Below are 14,403 nucleotides of genomic sequence, written 5' to 3'. Positions count from 1 at the left end.
TGCTGATTTATGGTATGTTAAAGTAATGGTAATACATAACCCTTGTTTTAAACTTTGAAAGCAGTGCCTCTGTTACCCAACAAGCTGTAGGGCTATTGCATTTGGCTTGTGTCGTGGTTTAACCCCAGCCAGCAACTAAGCACCACACAGCTGCTCGCTCACTCCCCCCTGGTGGGATGGGGAAGAGAATCAGAAGAGTAGAAGTGAGAAAACTTGTGGGTTGAGATAAAGACAGTTTAATAAGTAAAGCAAAAGCCGCACACACCAGCAAAGCAAAACAAGGAATTCATTCACCACTTCCCATCACCAGGCAGGTGTTCAGCCATCTCCAGGAAAGCAGGGCTCCATCACACCTACCGGTTACTTGGGAAGATAAATGCCGTAACTCTGAACGTCCCTCCCTTCCTTCTTCTTCCCCCAGCTTTATATGCTGAGCGTGACGTCATACGGTATGGAATATCCCTTTGGTCAGTTGGGGTCAGCTGTCCCAGCTGTGTCCCCTCCCAGCTTCTTGTGCACCCCCAGCGTACTCGCTGGTGGGGTGGTGTGAGAAGCAGAAAAGGCCTTGACACTGTGTAAGCACTGCTCAGCAATAACTAAAACATCCCTGTGTTATCAACACTGTTTCCAGCACAAATCCAAAACATAGCCCCATACCAGCTACTATGAAGAAAATTAACTTTATCCCCACCAAAACCAGCACAGCTTGTTACTCATGCAACAGAATTACTTGAACTGATAAACGATACCCTTTGTTTTTTCATAGTATACCAGTAAAGCAAAATTACAGTCCATCTCCTTCCTGAGAAAGGGAACAGATAGGACAAGGGGTAATGGCTTTAAACTGAAAGAGGATAGATTCAGATTAGATGTAAGGAAGAAGTTCTTCACTGTGAGGGCGGTGAGGCACTGGAACAGGTTGCCCAGAGAGGCTGTGGATGCCCCATCCCTGGAAGTGTTCAAGGCCAGGTTGGATAGGGCTTTGAGCAACCTGGTCTAGTGAAAGGTGTCCCTACCCATGGCAGGGGGGTTGGAACTAGATGATCTTTAAGGTCCCTTCCAACCCTAACCATTCCATGATTCTATAGTTCCTCTAGTGAGCACTAGGTCCCATGAAATGGTGAGTTGATGTAAGAGCACACTAATCACTCCCAGTTTCACCCTGTCCCTTGCATCAGCTCGTGCTTTTCTGAGCAGCTGGTGAGCCATTCAGCTCACTAACCAGCAGAAACTGCAAACATCATTAAGCATTTTCCCTGATGTAAGTTTTCTAGGTTTCATGAGCTGTACTGGCTCGTTGGAGAGTTACACGAATGTCAGAGCTGGCACTGAAGCAGCTGGAGAAGGCAACAGGGACAGCCTGACAGAGGTGATGCCACTCTTGGCAGCATTAAGCTGTTAGATTAATTCAGTCCGCCCCATAAAGCTTTACCTTGAGAAAGCCATGAACCGATCTGAAATTCCTTGTTTGAAAAATGCAACATCAAACATTTTTAAGCATGAATCCAGACCATTGTAAGATAATTAAAGTATTAGCCAGTATATATTGACTAATTGACTCCATTGACTTGATCAGTGATGATTAAGATCGATTATTCTAAGCTCTTCTGTCCTGTCTCAAGTTCGGTACTTGCAAACTAGTTTATGCACAGCACAGATCACAATTATCAAGGGTGCTAAAATACAGGCTAGGCACTCTTTTCAGACCAGGCCCCGCCGTGCTGTGCCTGCCTTCACATGTGGGTCAAAGCATTTATTTAAAACCGTGCTACTTTCCATCCAAAGCAAGTGTTTAAAAAAATATCTCCACATATTTGTGTTTCCCAGGTCATGAAAAGCTTAGCACAGCAACAGTTCATCCTACATGGTCAAAACTCTTTTAACTGGGCCAAAACCGTATCGTATTTTTCCCATTCATTTCTGGCACTGCCCGAGCCACATGCTGGGGATTTCCCTGGACAGAGGGAAGACAACCCCCATCAAACGGGGGGCCGTTACAGCAGCGACTGCCCAGAGCTGCTACAACCGTGGGCAGACTGAACGACGCACCTCACGTCTCGCCCGGAGGAGATGAAGGTGACCTCCCGTTCGCGCCCGGCCCCCGTCTCCCCCTCTCCGCTTTCCCTGGGCAGCGGGAGAGCTACGGCGGCTGCGGAGACTGGGGTCGCCCGCCCCGAGGGGTGACCGGGCCGGGGGCAGGACCACCGCCCGCCCGCCCGCCTCTGGCCACCCCGCGGCCCTAGGAGGGCGGGCCGCTCCGCAGCGCTGCCTCAGGCGTCCGCCGGACGCTCGGCGGCCGTTACCCCGCGCAACGGCGGCCTCCGCCGGGGCTGCGCGCGGGGCGGGGGCCGGCGGCGGCATGGGGGAAGGCGGCGACCGCCGGGCGACAGATCCCGACCGCCTGGCGCTGGAGCTGGGGCGGGAGAGGCGGAAGAAGTGAGTGCCCGGCGGGAGCCGGGGCTGAGGCCGGGCACCGCAGCCGCCAGCTGCCGTGGGGCGACGTACCGCGGCACTGCCCTGCCGGGGGCTCCTGCCGCCTCTCCGCGGCAAAATGGCGGCTGTTGTTTCAGGCGGGTGCTTCGGCTGATGCGGTGGGTGGGGAGCGGCCTGGGAGGCCGTGTGTCTGTCGGGAGGTCCCACAGCTCGGCTCGGCTGTGCTGGGAACACGGTTGGGACTGGGGAGACAGCGTGGGGCACAGGGCGTGGTGGGCAATAGGAACAGCTGGCCAAAGGGCTGGGACTGGCACAAGGAGCCTGAAGAAGTAGGGTAAATCATTTCAGCCAAAAATGAGGCTGGTACGGAACAGGCAAGGAAAACAGGACTGGGTGTCGTGGTTTAACCGCAGTAGGCAGCTATACACTACAGAGCCTCTCGCTCCCCTCCCCGTGGGATGGGGGAGAGAATCGGAAGGGTGAAAGTGAGAAAATTTGTGGGTTGAGATAAAGACAGTTTAATAAGTAAAAAAAAAAAAGGAAACACAAACCCAGGAAAAGCAAGTGATGCAAAAAACCCCAGTTGCTCACCACCAGCTGACCAATGCCAATCCCCAAGCAAGGCAGCCCCGGCAAACTCCAGCCCCCCAGTTTTTATTGCTGAAGATGACATTACATGGTATGGAATATCCCTGTGGTCAGTTGGGGTCAGCTGTCCCGGTTGTGTCCCCTCCCAACTTCTTGTGCACCCCAAGCCTGCTCGCTGGCAGGGCAGTGTGAGAAGCAGTAAAGGCCTTGACCCTGTGTAAGCACTGCTCAGCAATAACAAAAACATCCCTGTATTATCAACACTGTTTTCATTACAAATCCAGAACAGCACCAAGTGAGCTACTGTGAAGAAAATTAACTGTATGCAAGCCAAAACTAGTACGCTGGGATTGGAAGCCATGATGGGGTAAGAACAGAAAAGACCTTACGTGGGTACATGCCTGTTTGGGGGAAGAAGAATCAAATGGATGACGAGGTGCTCTTTAAACACACTTCTTTCCACAATGTTGAATAAAACTGGAAAGCTGCATTTCACTATTTCTCTACTATCCGTAAATATCTCTGAAACGTACAGGGAAGGTACAGTATCTCTCTAGTGCAGTTTGCAGAGAAGATGAGGACTTGTTAGTACTACCAGTTAGTCCCCTTGCTTAAGCAGCAAATGTTTCAGTGCTGTGATGATTGTTGATGCTCGTGCAGTGGTGGGATTCTAGGTTGGGTTTTTTCCCCAGTTTGCTTAGGAAGTTACACATTTTTCCCTGCGTTAAAGAACATGATTGCCTTTTGAATGTTAATAAATTGAAAGTTAGAAAATGTCAGAAGCTCATGTGCTGCCTTAAGTCAGACCCTTAATATTTACATTTCTGTACCATTTTCGAACATTCTATTCCATACTGATTTTTCCCCTGGACAATGTTTCTTTCCGTGTCTGGGCTGCAGATTCTCATCAAATTAGTCCTGCAGTTGTGGAATTTATAAAATGTTTATTCACTAATGGAAAGGAGGAAGCCAATATTAACAGAGTCAAAACGGTTAGGCAGCTTCTGTGTTCAAAATGGCACAACAAGGAGCTTGGACATACTTGCACCAATGTGTAAGCAAATGTCCTTTTACTAAGTCTCCTTAGTAGTGTGAACAGTAGTGTGTCAGTGTGATATATCAGTTATCCTCTGCATACACCAAGTCTTTTACCTGACACACAATCCTGATATTATAGGTATTCAGGTAAAAAGCAGAATGCTATTGGCTTTGTTTCACTGCTCTGATTTTTTTTTTTTTTTTAAATTAATAAAAGCCTAGATTCTTTGTGCACCTTAAGTTCTTGCTAATATCCCTGAGAATCTTCTGCAAGACTGGGCCCAAAGCCCAGCACATATTGTGAAGTGGTGACTTATTTGCTGATGAAAGGAAAATATATATTTAATAAAAACCTTTATTTTGATGGCATGACAGTAAAAGACTTGCAGCTCCAGGTGGATTCTGCACCTGTTTCCTGTGTGTATCTTGTATGTGCAAATAGACTATACCATTATTGCCGATTTCACAGAAGTTATTTATTCAACCTAACTGTTGATGACTGGTCTTGTTAGACATCTACATCTAAACCAGTGGCATGTATAGTCAATGAATACAGAAAGGCTCTTTGAAGGTGTGACTCATCTGACCTACTTTGGCTGGCTGTTTTAGCATGAGATGACTCACACCCTAGGAGGTGCCTGTTTCTCTCCATTGGGTATAAAGCAAGCTGAGGATGACTGGCTTGCAGATAGCTGTCTGCATTCCTTCACAGCCATCTCACCCTTGTTGTCTTTTTACTGGCTTATTTGATTATTGTGCCATTTAGGCAGTTTGCTAACAGCCCACCTACCACTCTCATTTAACAGTCATGAAGAAGAGATTTTTACTTCAAAGAATAAATTGAATCGTCCATGGCCATAAGGGGTCTGTACCTGAAGCACCTGCTGATTCTCAATGATTGTGGATGTAGTACTGTAAAATCTTTCAAAGGCTTTAATGAAAGTCAGCTTAAATCTGACTCTGAATTACTGTAATCAAGATTCAGTACAGGTTTTGATTGGGAAATGTCATGGCAAATGTGTTTCAGAGAGAGAGAGAGAGAAGGCATATAATACTGCAGTATACTTCTTAATAGACAAAGAGGTCTTAAAGCCATATATTTACGCATGTCAGCTACTTACTAATGTTGATGGAGTTGTGTGTTAATTCAGCTTGTAAGATTTCAGCTTCTGTGGCTTTCCTGGCAAGGAAAGCTGCAGCATTTTCCCAGCACACTGCTGACTGCAAGTGTCAGAAGTCTGTAGCTTTCAATACTGTATATGCTCTTCCCTGTGGTGCCTTTTGCACTGTGCAGTATTGTTTCTGCTTTGTTCGTAGATTCTGAAAGCATCTATATATTTTGTCTTCTACAGGAATCAGTAAAGGTCTGCCATGTTACAGAGGTGATGCCCTAGAACTGATGATTTGCCTTGAGGTTCTCCTGTAATGTTTCACTGGTTTCTCTCTCTGTACTATAGAAAATGGCTTCAGGCAGCCTTTTGCCTGATATATGTACCAGATACCCAGATCTGGATAGCAAAACGTGCAGGAAAATGGCTTTCATCCTAAGTGGCTGTCACTTTCAAGTAAAATAACACCTGTAAACTGCCTTAAAAAGAGATTTTTTTCTTTTGTCATTTCAATCACAGTCGTCTTATCTGATCTGCGCTTTTTTCTCCTTTTCTTCACAAGGGCTTTCTTGTTATGCTTAGCATGCAAGGATGTACTTAAGTTCCCCTGATAACTTAAATGTGAGCTTCCAGGATTTATGGGCTTTCTTCTGTGGTGACTATAAATTGTCGATTGACATGGGAAAGATTCATAGGCCTTGAAAATGTCTAATTGTATTTAACACGTGAGGTTGCAGGTAAAGTCACACCACAGTCCCTCTAAGTACAGACCAAGTCTCTGGGCAGGCAGCTATACACAGCTGCATTAAATTCACAGTAACAGATAAATGGCATGACCGTCACTTCCTATCACAATTAGAAATAACTCCAGAAATGCAAAATACCCTGATGATACATTAAAAAGCTGAAGTATTTACCAAGTTGGTCAAAAAGTGATTTATTTCTATATCCCTTCTCTGACAGGGCAGGGACTGTAATTTACTGCATGTACACTGACTAAAATAGAGAGGTTCCACCCTGGCTACTTTCTGGGTGCTATTGGAGTATTAAATGTTTAATAATAATTAGTTTTTTTAAAAAAACTGGTCTCGGTTTCCAAATGAAAATAAGACTTTCTGTCAGTGTAGCAATTACAGTCTGACACCTGACAATTTATCATTTCTGTACACATTTTCATCAGGACAAAATATAATTGGAAGTTGGCTGGCAGTTTTGCTAATGGTGCAGAAAGAATAATAAAATCTAATGTAAGAAATGTTGTGTATAGTCTTGGAATGGTAACAGAAATTAAAAACTGAAAACATTGGATTTAAAGAAGTCATTCTTCCTGTGTTATCCCTCTGCATCCATCTAAGCACCTAGTTAGGATTTCTTTGAAAAGGAAAACAATTTCATTTTGATACAGCTCAGCTCTAGTTACAGCTTTGACTGTGTATAATTTTCAGTGTTTTCCAAAAATCCCATTTTAGCACTCACTGTCGTCATAACTTCCTCTTTTCTGAGCACTGAGAGGTTGATAGAAATCTGCTTTATAGAAACCTTATCTATTTGTATTGGAATGATACCAGCAATGTAGTAAGATTTTGTCTTTCTTCTTCCTAGCCATCTGCCTCTCTCATTTGGAGTGGGAGCAAACAGGCAACAGCAATCAGTTTTCCTTTGGTTTTCCTGCACCTAAGCTTTTTGACTCAGGTGTTTCAAGTCTATCTTTTGCTGGGGCTTTCACCACACCCTTTTTGTCTCCAGCAAGTTACCAGTACTTTCATTACTTCTCTGCTTATGTCCCTCCTGTCTAATTTAACATTGGTGGGAACAAAAAGAGCAATGGAGCAAGGAGGGATTGGAAGACCCAGCTCTCCGCTGCTGTTTGAGATGTCTGTCTTACTGTGCTCCAGTGCGCTTCTTGCACTGAAAACTTACTTGAATTACCTTAAATTACTCTTCTTTACATTGCTTTGCTATTTCAGCTCTTCAGCCCTCCTTATTCCAGGCATACCTCTTCTGGTTTTTAAGATTGGTTGGTTTGCTTCTGCTTCTGCAGGCTTCTGCAGCTTTCAGTTAAATCTGATGTTTCAAGCTATGGAAAAGAAATGTCACCAACTGAATGTGAGCATGAGGAGTGCAACAGATGATACCATTTCTCAGTAGTCAGCTCTGCCATCAGAGCTTTGATTTCTCCTAGGCTAATTAACTATTTCTTGAAGAGCATCTCTCATTATGAACATGTTCAGAAAGAGAAGATCCATGTTGACATGGAAGCTCCTCTTTAAAAAAAAAACCATCAAAAAATAGAACAGCACAATGATTTTCTCTCTTGCATGTTTTAATGAAGTAGGCCAAGATTTAAAAGACATCTGTTGTCATATTGGTATTGTAGAGCATTTTCCAAAGGGCCTTATTTGCAGAGTTGTGTCCTCAGTTCTTTTGAAATATCTCAATTTGGGCACTGAAAAATGGAGGCACCCAAGAATCATTGGTTGTTTTTTGAAATCTTGGCCTTCCAAACTTAACTTCAAAGGACAAAACCACAAACTGCTCTTGCATTGTGGTGCGTTGTGTTTTGCTTGCACCTATGCTGGTGTGGGCTGACTTCCTGAGATCTCACAGGCAGGAGCATTTCTCCATAGACATCTCCAAAAAGAACTAGGCTGTTGGCATAAATATGGTCAATAATTTAGTTAGCAGTAATTTCCTCTTGGTGTGATTGAGATCATATAATTCATTGTATTAGCGCACTAAGCTACCATTTTACCACTTACAAGGATGAGAGTCATTCAGCACGTTGTCTGATGCATGCAGGTGGGTTGTGCTCTCATCAAAGTCCTCTGCTAGCTTCTGCTTCTGGTCATACCTTCCAAGGCAGAAAGAGCCCAGTTTCCATGGTACTTGCCAGCCGTCTGGCTGCCCAACCAGTATACAGAAGTAATCGATGGGCAAAAATATGTTTTCCCAGAAGAGTAAGTTTAAGGTACTGAAAAAAAAGATGGTTTAGCTCATGTATTTTTTTTGTAACACTCACTTTAATCACTGGCTTTCTTTTCTGATAGTCATAATACATGGTATGCTTTGATTGGTTTTGTTATGGGTACAATTTAGAAAATGACTATTAATCATTGAGCAGTGAATCAAAATGAAGAATTAATTCAGGATTTCAAATAGCACATTTCTCAGGCATATTCTTGTTTCAAAAAACATATTCCTTGGGCATCTTCTTTTAGATGAAAAATTAAGGCCAGTGTCTTCTCTACATTTGTTTAATTCTGATGATCTGCTAGACAGTTATTACATTTTAGGAAATGTTGGTCTTGGTTTTTTATGGAAGCAATTTTATTTACAAAGTAGAAATGCTTCTATTATTTTTAAGGCACTGTAGTAGCCATAGAGAAAAATACATTAAAAAAACATAGGCAAGATGATGTAATTACATAGGAAAGACCAATAGATACTTAATCTGAAAATATGTTCAATTTATTCTTTTTAATTTTAATAATAGGATTAATGCAATAGCCAATTTATTGACTTCTGTAAATACCACAGGCAAATGCTTGAAATCTCAATGTTTGAACTGAGAAACACTGTAACAGAACTGGAAAAAAGACTTAGCAGTGTTGAAGATGAAGGTAAGTGAATTACAACAGAGTCTTGCTAATTGATTAGGAAACACAGAAAATTAATTCTTTTGGGTAGGCCCTACAAAGATACAAATTTTTATTTAGAAATTTAAGTTTTCCCTTTTCAAACATTACTATTATAGGTGTGATGTTGCAAATGTGAAATTGAGGAATGCTACATGCTGCCATGTTAGCTTTTTTGTTAATTATTAATGAAACTATGAATAACAGGAATTCATAGAGTTGGTTAATATTCTGGCCACAGTAAGCCCAGTGAAAAATGCCCTTGATTTATATTTTCAAGCTCTTTTGTATGCAAAGATCCTCATTATGAGGATTACTGACTGGATACTTTCTCAGTCTCCAGGAAAAAGTGGGAACAGTTTGAAAAAATGCTACGTTTTACTTGAAATGGCATGAAATAATCTGAGAAACAGAATAACCCTGTATTTGTTTTTAAGGTAATGAATGGAAAACCAGATATGAGACACAAGTAGAATTGAACAAACAGCTGGAAAGGCAAATTAATGTTCTTCAAGACAAGATGGAGCTTATTCGTGGAAATCCAGCAGGTAGAAAAGGGTATTCATAAATATTTTTTCATAGAATTAGTGATTATATGTTGAAATTATATCAATGGGTCAAATTTTCTGCTTATTTGTAGATAAATTGTCCATTGTTCGCACCTTGGATCAAATGCCTGTGGTAAGTACTATGACATTTAGTTGGTTAACAACAAATCGCAGTGTAATTGAAGAATTTGTATAATCTTTGTTTTTTCATGACAAAAAATATCAGCAGCCTGGTCTAGAAACCAAAACAATCAGTCCTGCTTACTTTTTTATTGTTTCAGATAGGCAGTTACTTACAAATTTATAGAGTAAAATCATTAAGTAGGAGGTACATAAGACCTGAATGTTAGGAAGAATCACGTAGTGAAATTTTTAACTGAGTGAAGGTTGTGTGATTGAACCTGCAGTAAGGCATATGAGATGGAGTAGCTGGACTAGTTCTATGAATAAATGGAAAAATGTTAAACCTTGATCACAAAATCATGGAATCATTTAGTGTTTGACCACTCTCACAGTAAAAAAAGTCCTTTCTTATGATCAGGTGGAATTTCATGTGTTTCAGTTTGTGCTCATTGCCTCTTGTCCTGTCACTGGTCACCACTGAGAAGAGCCTGGCTCCTTCTTCTTCATTCCCTCCCATCACGTATTTATAAACATTGCTGAGATCCCCCTGGGCCTTCTCTTCTCCAGGCTGAACAGTCCCAGCTTTCTCAGCCTCTCCTCATCTGTCAGATGCTCCAGTCCCTTAATCATCTTCATAGCCCTGTGCTGGACTTGCTCCAGGAAGTCCATATCTTTCTTTTATCAGGGAGTCCAGAACTGGACCCAGCACTTTGGATATGTCTCACCAGTGCTAAGGAGAAGGGATGGATCACCTCCCTCGACCTGGCAACGTTCTTCCTAATGCAGCCCAGGCGGCCATTGGCCTTCTTTGCAGCAAGAGTGCATCGCTGGCTTGTGGTCATCTTGTTGTCCACCAGGACCCCAAGGTCATTCTCTGCCAAACTGCTTCCCAGCCAGTTGGCCCCCAGCATATGCTGGTGCCTGGGGTTATTTTTCCCCAGGTGCAGGACTTTGCATTTCCCCCTGTTGAACTGAACGTCATGTGATTCCTCTCTGCCTATTTCTCCAGCCTGTTGAGGCCCCTCTGAACGGCAACAAAATAGTCTGGTGTATCAGTCACTACTCCCAGTTTTGTGTCAACTGTGATAACATAGATGAATAGTTGCAGTAACATTTTGCATAATGTAGTTACAGGAAAATTCCTCATTGTACAGTAAATTTTTGCAACACTGAAGGAAGTATCTGTTTCAATTTTTTAAATTTTATTCCTTAATAGGCTCATATTTCATGACCTGTATTTCAACAAAGCATAAAACATTTTTCTGCAATCTTGAGGAGAAAATGGCAAGAAAAAACCAGCAAATATTTTGGCCATTTAATCTTCTAAAGTAGTAAATGAAGTGAAAACAATTTTAGATTCAGGACTGCTTTTTCCTTAGTCTGTCATCTGCTGAAATCTTTTACTTTGACACCTTTTCTGCTCCTTACCCACTTTTAGAAATAGGGAAGGTAGATAAAGATGTGATAATGCCTTGTAACATAAGCAGGAATAATGAACATTATGAGGCAGGGCTCTGACGATTTTTATTCCAGTTGCTTATGCTTACAGAAGTGTTTCCATCTGACTTTTTTGTGCTTCAGATTCTGAAGATTAATGGGAGTTTACTGAGCCTAGAGGAGGCTGCATGCCCTGTTAGTGGGAATCATCATCTCTTGTAAGCAGGGTGTGAATAATTAACTGCTCTTTCTGATCTGATCCATGGCTTTCAGATAGTAAATATTCTTGGCAGTTTTAGTACTGTCCTAAAGACCATGGTGTTTTCTAGGTTGGCAGGATATATGTTTTTTAAACAGCTAATTAAAAAGAGAACAAAATCTTTCCCATCCCACTTTCCTGTTTCATGGAGGTGATTTGAAAATACAACTGGGATTACGTTTGAATAAAAGTCTTGAAGACAGAACATTGATCTAGAAAATTTACAGTAGAGTCTGCTTCAGACAATGTTATTCCTGTCAGCCTGTAAAGCACAGACTGGCTTGCATGCTTACAGTATCAGAAGTGTTTGTTTCCATCCAGTTGCTAGTACTCTCTTAACCAATCCAATTACACCTTGCCAAGCACTCGAAGAGTCATTACCAGTGAGATAATCTCCTTTACCAGCAGCTGGGCTGCACCAATCCAGTACATTTCTAATCCCTACTAAATACTGCCTTGCCTCCTCACCTATGAGCTGTCATTCTGAGAGGTTTGATTACTGTTCCCATAAAGGAAAGAATGACAGCACAACTGAAAGATTCATACTGCCAGAAGGAGTCTAGAAGACAGTTTGGAGAGTCCTAGACTTACTCAGTGACACCTAGGGAAGTCTGGAGCCCATGTGCCACGCCATAGGTTTTTCTTCTGCAGTTTAAAGTCCTTCCTTCAGCCTTCCAGCTTAGAGTGAATACATTCTTCTGTTTGCTAACCAGAGGGGAAAATAAAGTGCTTAGGGATTTAGTGAAATGTTTCATTTTTCCTTGTTTTGATTTTTGGGAGATGGAAAGAGGGGAAGAAAATAGATGTAGTTTGTGGGCTTTGCAGGTTTTTTTCACTGAAGCTATCAGAAGAGTCAGTGTATATTTACAGATAGATACTCTTGGAGAATGCAGAGCTGCTTTTTTTTTTCTTTTAAATTTTAGGAGAGAAAACATTGGTAAAAAACCACACAGATCATTTTGTGGTGTTTAAGCATATAGGTTTATCCAAATCCTTTTTATGTTTTTGAGAGTTGTTCAGGGGAGTAGGGGGGAATATTTAGCTTCTCCACAGATGAGAATAAAGAGCAGATGTGGTGAGTGGGTGTAGAAAAGCAAAGAGCTTTGCAGCCAGTCATCAATCTACATTTGCTCAAAGTAAAAATGCTGAGAGTGGGTATATATAAAATCGTGTGTGTGTGTTAAATCAAAAGTACACTATGATATTCAGCTTTCAACTTGCAGTTGCATATGAAGCTCTGTGGAAAGATAGCGAAGTGATTCTTCCAGCAAGATGATACAATTTCTATAATATGGCAACAGTAGACAGTAGATTTTGTTTTGAGCAACATATTTAGAAAATTAAATAGCATTTGCAAGTCTTTTTAACTTACGTTCCCAAGGAAGTTAGAATTAGGCAGTTAGAGTTATTAGAAGGACCTCTAATAATTCTTAACTTCCTAAGCAATTTCAGCTGTATTTAACAGAGGAGATATCTCAAAGATACTAGAGAGATTTATCTCACCCAGCTAGTCATTTAAGGTCCTACCATAGTCAACAGAAGGAGAAAAACATATCTGTAGAGTAATTCATCCCATTTAGAGATAGGTAGCATAAAATATTTTCTCGATATCAAGCACTACAGGGAAAATAAAAAAAGATTAGTCATCAGGGACCCTGGCAGTCAGCAAGCTATAAAAACCTGAATGAAAGAGAAGAATACAAATGCAATTTCTGGAGTGATGAACAAGGAAGCACAGAGGATTTTCTGTGTTGATAAATTGCAATAATTGTTGCAGATGGCTTGCACTATTTTTGCTTTAGAATTAGAATTGTACTGATGAATGATTCCTTGGTATTAAAAACACCCCTAAACCATTTAAATATACAATTATCATTCTGAAGTCCTTATACTGACTTGAGATAATCCTTTTTTTTTGTTTCAAAAAAATCATATAGGTGTCACATGACAGTAATTGCAGAACCAATACCTTGAACACACAAATTTTTACAGCCAGGGTTTAGAAAACCATTTTTGTGTACTGAGGGCAGATTAAAAATAACCTAAACAGTGACAAGCACAAGGGAGTTCCAACAGTGAAAACTGTTTAGTCAGTAATTTCCTTTATATCCCAATGAATAATACAAATGTCATACAGTACTTCAGAAATAATTACAGAAGGAATGCCTTCTTTCTGAAGTATAACATGATGTGAATTTTACTTGCCTCTCTTAACCATGCTGCATTCATTTGTTTGCATTTTTTCATTAAATGAGTTTTGGTGAAATACACGCTCTCTGCTAAGCATAATTTCCCACATAAGCAGAAAGAAAATTATTCCTTTCTCTCTCACCATTTCTGCAAGAAAGAATCCCTAGATAGCGCCTTTAGTATGCAAATACTGAAAAGCATACTGCAAAATCAGTTCAGAAGAGCACACTCCCGATGATAGCATTGCCTTAGCAACGCTCTAGTTAAGATTAGCCAAGGAACCAAGGTTTCTATGATAAAGCACCATTTTCAGGAATGTCCAGCACCATAGCTGAGAAAATTCTGACATTAAGGGCCAGATAGTTGCTTTGCAAAGCTGCCTTTCTGAGAGCACAGTGACCACAGAACTGAGACCCTCACACAACCACCTCAGGTTTTTTGCTGACAGTTTTAAACCGTAAGCAGAACGTGTGGCAGTGTCACACTGGAGAAGGTGTTGGCAGCATGACAGGAGGGGAATCTTGCGTTTATGAAAACACGCAACGAAGACTTTGTATTTCAGTAAGTGTTGATAACTGCCTATAGGGAACATCAGCACTTTATAATGGTGTAGGAAATGTTGACAGTTCTCCTAGCAAGTCACTGTTAAATGAACCTTGTTTCTCTTGCTGGATTAAGTCACTATTAGCTCTATGAGAAGAAGAAATCTGGTATCCTATCTTTTCGTCAAACTTGGAAGTATTTTGGAGAAGGTTCTGTAGTCTGGTTTGTCTGCCCTAAGCTGTATCTGCCTCCTCACAGACTTCCCCTTCCTACTCCTTTCATCTGACCTCAGACAAGTATTTTGGATGCCTCCAAGAGGCCTTTTTGATTTGCATTTTTTCCTTTCCTTGTCATGTTGGCATTAGTTGTTCCTCCTGGTGGCCTTGCATAAACCAGCAGACTATTTTACTCAAATCACTTTGTGGTATTCCCAGAGGCAGAATACACTTCGTATTTCAAAGAAAACAATCAGGGAAAAATCTTGCAGTCAAGTGACATTA

At 41.4% G+C, this 14,403-nt stretch overlaps 1 protein-coding gene across 1 annotated transcript in view; it reads left to right on the top strand.

Moving 5' to 3' along the window:
• Positions 1–3,337: 3,337 nt before the first annotated feature.
• CCDC169 (coiled-coil domain containing 169) overlaps positions 3,338–14,403 on the top strand; it is a 31,100-nt gene continuing 20,034 nt past the window's right edge. The window contains exons 1-4 of the mRNA XM_050894340.1: positions 3,338–3,388; positions 8,706–8,788; positions 9,241–9,351; positions 9,444–9,484. Of these exons, the coding sequence (XP_050750297.1) occupies positions 3,345–3,388; positions 8,706–8,788; positions 9,241–9,351; positions 9,444–9,484 (279 nt within the window). The 5' untranslated portion in view covers positions 3,338–3,344. The remainder of the gene's footprint in view (positions 3,389–8,705; positions 8,789–9,240; positions 9,352–9,443; positions 9,485–14,403) is intronic.

Source organism: Gymnogyps californianus, chromosome 1 (genome assembly GCF_018139145.2).
Source record: "Gymnogyps californianus isolate 813 chromosome 1, ASM1813914v2, whole genome shotgun sequence".
Lineage (NCBI taxonomy): Eukaryota > Metazoa > Chordata > Aves > Accipitriformes > Cathartidae > Gymnogyps > Gymnogyps californianus.
This window is presented reverse-complemented; position numbering and strand designations above follow the sequence as displayed.